This window comes from Leptidea sinapis, chromosome 10 (genome assembly GCF_905404315.1).
Source record: "Leptidea sinapis chromosome 10, ilLepSina1.1, whole genome shotgun sequence".
In the NCBI taxonomy this organism is placed as follows: Eukaryota; Metazoa; Arthropoda; class Insecta; order Lepidoptera; family Pieridae; genus Leptidea; species Leptidea sinapis.
In genome coordinates this window covers 10089964-10098216 of record NC_066274.1, presented here as the reverse complement: position 1 = coordinate 10098216, position 8253 = coordinate 10089964, and the positions used below count along the sequence as shown (strand labels likewise).

Sequence of the window (8253 nt, the reverse complement as noted above, 5' to 3'; positions counted from 1 at the left end):
AAAAGAATTCTAAAGGAATCAATTTTGAGAAAATAAATGCCTTTAATGGCTTATAACTCTCATTCCTATTTTCACTATTGTCGCTTTTGTCACCTTCTGTTTTTATCTATATGTATAATGCCTTAATATTTATTCATTTAAAAGATGAAAAAATATATGATTATCTAATATTTTATTTAATTTAAAAGTAGCAGGAATAAGTGATTACACATTTAAAAAAATATTTTATTCAGTGTAAATTATCCAAATATGTCACTATAGTCTAATTTTCAAAGTATTCTTAGTAACAAGGTCTAAAAAAATTGTAATGTTATGTGATCTCACTTGCAATATTAAAAGCACTGAATAGCTGCTATGATTCCGACATAAACTATAAGCAATGCATGTTGCTTGCTTGGATGGTTATCTCCAATACATACTACATAAACAAACTGCTGTCAATGTAATTTATTTTAATTTAAATCATCTCATCACAGTGCAGAAATAAAATAAATAAATAAAAATGCACATTCATTCGATAAACAAAAATGATTTAAAGTGCTCATCAAAATTTGTTTCATAGGTCCAAGGCATTAAGTCCGGATACATAGATATACTTCTTAGGACATCTACATTTGCATCTTGTGGCAACACACTTCTCACTTTCTCATTAAGACACCCTGTTGCATGTATATAGTGATTGACAATTAAATTATATATAAAATTCACATATTTGTAATCCAAATTGTCATTTGAGCTCGGAACTTGTGGAGCATGAGATTTTATTATTTCTAGGTATCCTGTAGTAATTATTGGTACTACAAAATCAGCCTGAAAACAAAACGAACTTTAAACAAACTCAATATTTATGATACCAAAGTCTACATACATCTGGCAACACTTTTATTGGAATTTGGAAAGATGCGGGCAATCGGGCATGATTATACACAAGCTGGAAAGGAGTAAGGACTAGCAAGTTATGTCAAAAATAACTATGTTACAGATGTTTCTTTGTTTTTTATTAAATATGATGTTATTCAGCAGTTGACACCATGCCAATGGATAAACTTCCACTTTTGTAAGTTCTTGCCTGGTGCACATTGACATATAATAAACAATGAGAACTCACAATTACGTTCACACATTATACAAATTAAATTTTTGACCAAAATTTACGAGCCATGCGTACTCGAACTGTTAATCACAAATTTAATTTGTATAATTAATCCAAGAGTTTACGCTCAAAAATTGTCTAAAGCAAATCTCTGCAAAATAGATCTCGTAGTGTTCGTACTAATAAGGTGGTCAACACAGTAAGGGAAAGAATTCGAAGAAAAAATGAAAATAGCACCCAGAACCATGGCCCGTATTTTAAAAGATGACTTGGGACTTGCAGCCTATAAGAGATGTACTGGTCATTTTTTAAATGATAATTTCAAAAATAATAGGGTGGTAAAATCGAAACAACTACTGACGAGGTGCGCAAAGGGACGTTACAGAAAAAATTTGTTTACGGATGAGAATTCTTTTACAATTGAGCAACATTTTAATAAACATAATGACCGTATTTATGCTCAAAGCTCTAAGGAAGCTTAGCTATGAAGGAGTGACTGTGCCATACTTTTGTGGAAAATGTGTCAAAACATCGGCACAAGTGTATCAAGATACCATTCTTGAGAAGGTAGTGAAGCCCCTTAAAAACACCATGTTCAATAACCAAGAATGGTCCTTCTAGCAAGAATCGGCGCCGGATCATAAAACTCGGTCTACGCAGTCTTGGTTAAAAACGAACGTTTCCGACTTCATCAGAGCTGAAGACTGGTCGTCGTCTAGTCCCGATATTAATACGCTGGATTATGATTTATGGTCAGTTTTAGAGAGAATGGCTTGCTCTAAACGCCATGATAATTTGGAGTCCCTTAAACAATCTGTTCAATTGGCAGTGGAGAAATTTCCCATGAAAGAGTGCATGCTTCTATTGAAACTGGCCTCAAAGTTTAAAGGAATGTATTGCAGCCAATGGAGACCACTTCAAATAAGCTTTTTATATTTTAAATTGTTTTATATTTATGTATTAAACTAACACAGTGTAAAAATATTATTAAAAGTAATAAATATTATTAAAAAACAACTTTTTTTTCTTTGTGTCAGTATTTATGGCAAGACTAGGTATACAACGCCACTTCAACATTTTTGACGACCTTTTATAAGACGAGGGGGAGTTAAGTTGTTTATTGCGTGTCAATGCTGGTGAAGCCTCTTTTTAGAATGACTATGTATATGTACTTAAAAACCACTATGACTTGGAGTCAAAGCAAAGATCCTACTCTGAAGTCCAAAAGTCGAGCAGTTTTCACTTGAAGTTGGGTACTAGTAGTACACTACATTGAGCTACACAACCCACAAACAATCTTAACTAATTGAAACTACATACCTAGAGACACAGTAGGTCATTGAGATTACCAAACACAGACACAACCGAGAAAATAGTTTTCAACTGTTTGAAACCTGGAATGATGTTGTGAGAATGTGTAGTACCCATTCCTTACCATGACTGAAGCTCATGGTTCAATTTGATCATTTAATTTGTATTAGAAAATGAGACTAGTAGTTGTAACAGTATTCAAGATTGACAAAGTGAAAAAAGAGGGTTGATCAATATAATGTAGCTAACAACTACTAACTTCAATCACCTAAAAGCAAGACATTTGAATTTAATATTTATTTATTTTTATGAAAATAAGGGATGAGACAAGCTGGACGTTCAGTTGATGGTAATTGACACACCCTACCCATTACAATGCAGTGCTGCTCAGAATTCTTGAAAAACCGAAAAATACTGAGTGGAACTACAAATGCGCATGTCACCTTGAGACATAAGATGTTAAGTCTCATTTGCCCAATAATTTTATTAGTTATGGCGCCCTTCTGACCGAAGCACAGTAATGTTTACACATTCACGACAGAAATAAGTGCTGTGAGGTGAGAATGAATATGTAAGTTTACTTATAGTGTTACTGATTTTTTTAAGTATTATTAATATAATGGCATATTAACTACTTAGTCACAATTAGGTAACATTTGAAACACATTTGAATTATTACCTTTTCAAAGTTTTCTCTAATAAATTTTTCTGGATTTTGAACTACTTCTTCCCTCTTTCCATTAAGAGTTAGCACTTTTACTTGAGGTGAATCTACCCAATTGCTTACATAACCTTGAATATTCAAAGCAGTTTCCAAACCATCCTCAGTGTAAGTCAGAAATAAAACAGGACATTCTTTCTGAGGTTTGCTTTTTTCCCAATTTATAGATGGCCTTAATGATGGCTCCTTAGGTTTATAATTTTCAACATATTTCTTGCTCAAAGCTGGTGGTAAATGAACTTGTAAAATCTTTGGGAAAGTTATGACTTCTCTTTTACCTTTTCCACTTTTACTTTGATAACCACTATCCTCTCTTGTAAAGCATTCCGACATATTGTTCAAAGGTTCTTCTAAGGCTTTCAGAATATCAAATCTTTCTAATTTTACAAAAGCATTTATTATTTTATCTAGTGTTGCATTGTCATCTTGCATAAAAACTTTAAGGATCATGTCGATTGGATCCTCTTTAACTGAATTTTTGATGTACTGAAAGTAAATTTATCATTATTAAATTAAATAAATATAAGTAAGAAATATAAGCAACCTCCAACTAGGTGCAGTATAAATAGTAATGGAGAGTCAAAGCCATAATTAGTATAGAAAAAATTACATACATACCTCTAAATCTACAAGACTGATTCCTAATGTATGACCTAAAATATTCCAAGTATTTGGAGACCCACCCACCCTTTGAATAAGTGTTTTCCAAACTTGATAGCATGTTTGACCCATTTTAGAATTAGCATTACGGTAATATACCAAGGAGGTATGAAGGTAGCAAACTTTTTCGCTTAATCTATTTAATTCCAATATTTCTTTTGTTCGTTCTTCTTGAACTAACTCCTCAAGGCTGAGTGTATCAATGCTTATTGTATCCGCATTTTCATAATTCCTTAGCAAATCCCTGTAAATAATTTGGTTTTGAAAAGTTGGGTAATCAGTTAGTTTTCTTTACTCGCTAATTGTTATGGCATAGATATTACTTACATGTTACTTTAAAAAAGAAATCAGTTGCAGAATCCACTTATTAGTTTTAATTGCATAAAACTCAATGTACTTAATATTTCGTAAAGTTTAAAATTATTTTATTTTTCAACTTATTAATACAAAAAAGTTTATTGGTCAGAACCAGAGAATAATTTAGTAAAATCTGAAGATATGTGTCTATTGCCTACAAAATTTTCTTGTATTCTTTACTTATCGTAGTCACTGATTTATAATTCAAACATAATATTTCAAATTCGTGGTATTTTTCTTGATTCTTCAACTATGAGCATTGAGCATGACTGCATGAGCAAAACATAAGGAAAACTCCAAGAAAATTCGAAATCGTATTGATAATTTGACATTAGACACTTGAAAGATGACTTTGACTAGTCTGCACTCTCCACTGCAGTACTTTTAACCAAAAAAAACATATAGTAGGTACATTTTGATAAAGTTTTTAAATAATTTTTAATAACACACAAATATCAATAAAAAATTTGAGATTATATTCCCATAAACCTCTAACAACTTCATCAAATAGAACGGGTAATGAAAAGTGGTAAATACTTTTATAGAAACATTTTGCTGTTTAGGCCAGTACCATAATAAAAAAAGAAATTCCCGCCTTTTCTATATTGCTAATTGCTGTTTGAAACTTTGTAGCCGTTAAATGGAAATTTTCATCAAATATAATTGAAATACTGTACATTAATTATACTATAATATAATTTTTATTAACTTATTACTATTTATTTTTATAATATTCTCGTAATGAGTAATGAAAAATTGTAAGTACCTACACTGTAATATAATAAAGTGCCTTATTATGCAGGTAAGTAGCCGTACATGTTTTACAAAACGAATGCAACAGAAATGGATAATGATTTTTAATTCATATTACAGAGTACAGTTCACCGATGTCTTTGATGATGACATAATATGTGACTCTCAGCCTCTTTCATTGCCATCGTCGTGTAATTCAGATGTTTCAAATAAGATTAACAAAAATGAGTTGTGTAGTCAAAAGTCGTCCAAACCTGCTAAATATACTGGTCAACTTGGAGCTTTTCGGAGTAAAGCAGAAATAGGTGCCATATTTATTTAAATATAATGTTTCATTACCATTTTCCGCATACGCGAAGGTTTACCAAAAAATAAAATGTAATTTATTTAAGAAGAGAATTGTATAATAACTACTTACAACGAATTATTACAGATGAAAAATATAGAGGCGTTTTTACATACGACTATTTCAATATTGTTCAATCAAGAGTAATTGATGACGCATTATATTCCGGTAAGTATAAAAACGATCCATTTTACAATAATATTTATTTAGTTTATGGAGTCAACCATTACATGCACGTAAAAAAATCATCATTAAAAGTCTTAGGTTCACGTTTACAATTTGATGGAAGTTATATCACGGTATGGTACGCCTTAGGTGGTTTTGTAATGCACTACGACTCATATTATCAGCGTCGGTCGATACATCATTTTTCTAATGGCATATTTTCTTATAAATTGTAATTAATAAGCTAAAAACTATTGTATGTAGTAACGATACTCATCGTATCAAACTTTTCTGCTCGATATGAGATTTGTGACTAAAATGCCGGCTAAGTGCGTGTCGGGCTTCTAGTGAGTATATGTATGTAATATTTTAATGATACGCAACTTATAAATAAGCCTTATTAACTATTAGCCGTAGTTTTAGACAACATTATTGTTTTTAGATAAATCCTTAGTAGTATGCGCTCCGACAGGATCAGGAAAGACTGTTATATTCGAAATGGCCATAGTTCAACTACTGATGGATATGGAATACAGGAATGTTGAGCAGGACTTTAAAATTATTTACAGTAAGTTATAGATTCTTATCAGTTACATTAGTAGGTAATTACTAATTGTTTAAATACCGTACAATTCATCAAAACAGTAGTAATAATTACATTATATTTCACAAAATCTCGTTACAGCATATTTTATTAATATATAAAGTTTGCCGGTTTCTGCTTTTATCCTAAGAGACAAGCGTGATTGACTATATTGTTTTATTGCTTTTTTTTATTAATACCAGGAGCTTAAAATAATTATACGCCCCTTTGTACAGATTATAAATATATTATTATATAATATATTTCAGAAAAACAAATTTCCAGGCAACTTTATGATGTTAACTTTTGATGTTTTGTTTTTAACTTACGACGAATGTTGAAGCTGTATTCTGAACTTAATTTCACTGAAGTAAATTATAATCCAGTAAATATACTTTAAGTGGCACCAGTAAAAGCACTCTGCACCGAGCGACTAACAGAATGGTATCCAAAGTTCACGAAACTCGGTTTGATGTGTATCGAAGTGACCGGAGACACAGACGTTGAGTTCCCACAGTTAAAACCTTATCGGTAAGTAATTATTATATTCTTAGATAATTTATATGTCTCGATAGACTAGGACAGCTAAAGCACTGGGAGCACGTCGAAAAAATATAACCTACAACCTAGTTAACCTATATAAACAGTTCGCGGCAATTATTTTAAATATAGATTTTCAGCAACGCACACACACTAAAATAAAGTGACATACATATATCGCGAGTGAAGTAAGTGAGAGAGAAGATGTAGCTTGTCATGCACACTATAGTAATGAACCTGGCCTGTTGTCAGGCGTCGCCTAATACCCTCTATGATTAGATGTATAAAATATTACAGCCACAACAGAAATAGGGGACGAAATTTAAAAGAAAAATTATCGCCTTCTGATGTTGTTATGTGATGATATCAAATTCATAAAACGTACGATAAAAGTTGGCAACGCTCTTGCGGTTCAGATGCAAAATGGCCCACGCACTTGAATCCCCATTAAATAAATTAAGAAAAGACAAATCTATCAGAGCATGTTCGACTTGTTAAACTTTACTTTTACGTTCAACGTTGTATTCTTTAGGTCATTTTTTGTTACTGTTGCTCCAATCATTGAGATAATCCATAATTTATGTACTCAATTAAAATCAAATGAGTCACTATTTAATCAATTTATTATTTCCTGGGTATTATTATTATTTTCACCACATTCGGGTTTTTCTATTGTGTTCTTGTTTATGGATTTAAAGGCTTCAATAGCTTGGATTGATACTTTTAAATGAAACAAGTTTCTGAAAGTCCGGCCCTCTAGTAAATCCCTGGTGTAAGGGAGTATGGGTTGTGGTCACGATGTAGTTACCATCAGGTGAACCTCAAGCTCATTTACCTCTTATTCAATAAATTCACTTGAAGGTAGGAGATCACCATTTTTATATAAAAGGGGTTAATTAGGCAAGTGCATCATCTGATCAAAAGTAAAAACCAGCCGCCCGTGACATCCTCAATACCAGCGTTCAAGAGATACTTTGCTGGCCTGCAAGGTGGAACTATGCACCAAGCTTGAAGGTTCCTAAGTTCCACCGATTTGGGAATAAAGCAGCCGGAAGATGATTCCGCAAAGTGGTTGTGCGAGGCAAAAGTTTCTCGCGAAATGCGCCGTCGTAAAATACCAAACATCAATACGATCCGCATGAGTTTTCATTTTTTTTAATATCCTCCACACGTTCCATATTTAAAAACGCGCCATTGACTGAGCCTTTTTAATTTTGCTTCATTGTAATTTGCACTTCATGGAATTCTACTTTGGATATCCCTATTCTACAAGACTATCATGGAAAATATTGCAATTTAAAAGTAGGCAGATATGGAACATTGGACCTATTGTAGTGTTGAATAGGCAGACACCAAGCAGATTTATAGCCTTCGACCACATGGAACCCATTAATCAATCAAGTGCGCCTCAAATACCAGTGGGAGGCTCCTTTGCACAGGACGCTGGCTGGATTATGGGTACCACAATGGCGCCTTTTTCTACCGTGAAGCAGTAATGTGTAAATATGTGATTTCGGTCTGAAGGGCGTAGTGGCTAGTGATATTACTGGTCTGTGAGACTTAACATCTTATGTCGCAAGGTGACGTTCGCAATTGTAGTGATGCTTAGAATTTTTGGGTTTTTCAAGAATCCTGAGAGGCACTGCATTGTAATGGGCAGGGCGTATCCATTACCATCAGCTGATCGTCCTACTCGCCTCATTCCTTATTGTCATAAAAAACAA

The 8253-nt window shown here is 32.8% G+C and overlaps 1 protein-coding gene across 1 annotated transcript; it reads right to left on the bottom strand.

Moving 5' to 3' along the window:
• Nucleotides 1–208: 208 nt before the first annotated feature.
• On the bottom strand, nt 209–4419 carry LOC126966600 (uncharacterized). The gene is made up of 4 exons (XM_050810757.1): nt 4113–4419; nt 3744–4029; nt 3084–3611; nt 209–810 (listed from the first exon to the last, which is right to left on the bottom strand). Coding segments are annotated over exons 1-4 (1116 nt in total). The 5' UTR covers nt 4115–4419; the 3' UTR covers nt 209–510.
• Between the last annotated feature and the right edge of the window lie 3834 nt (nt 4420–8253).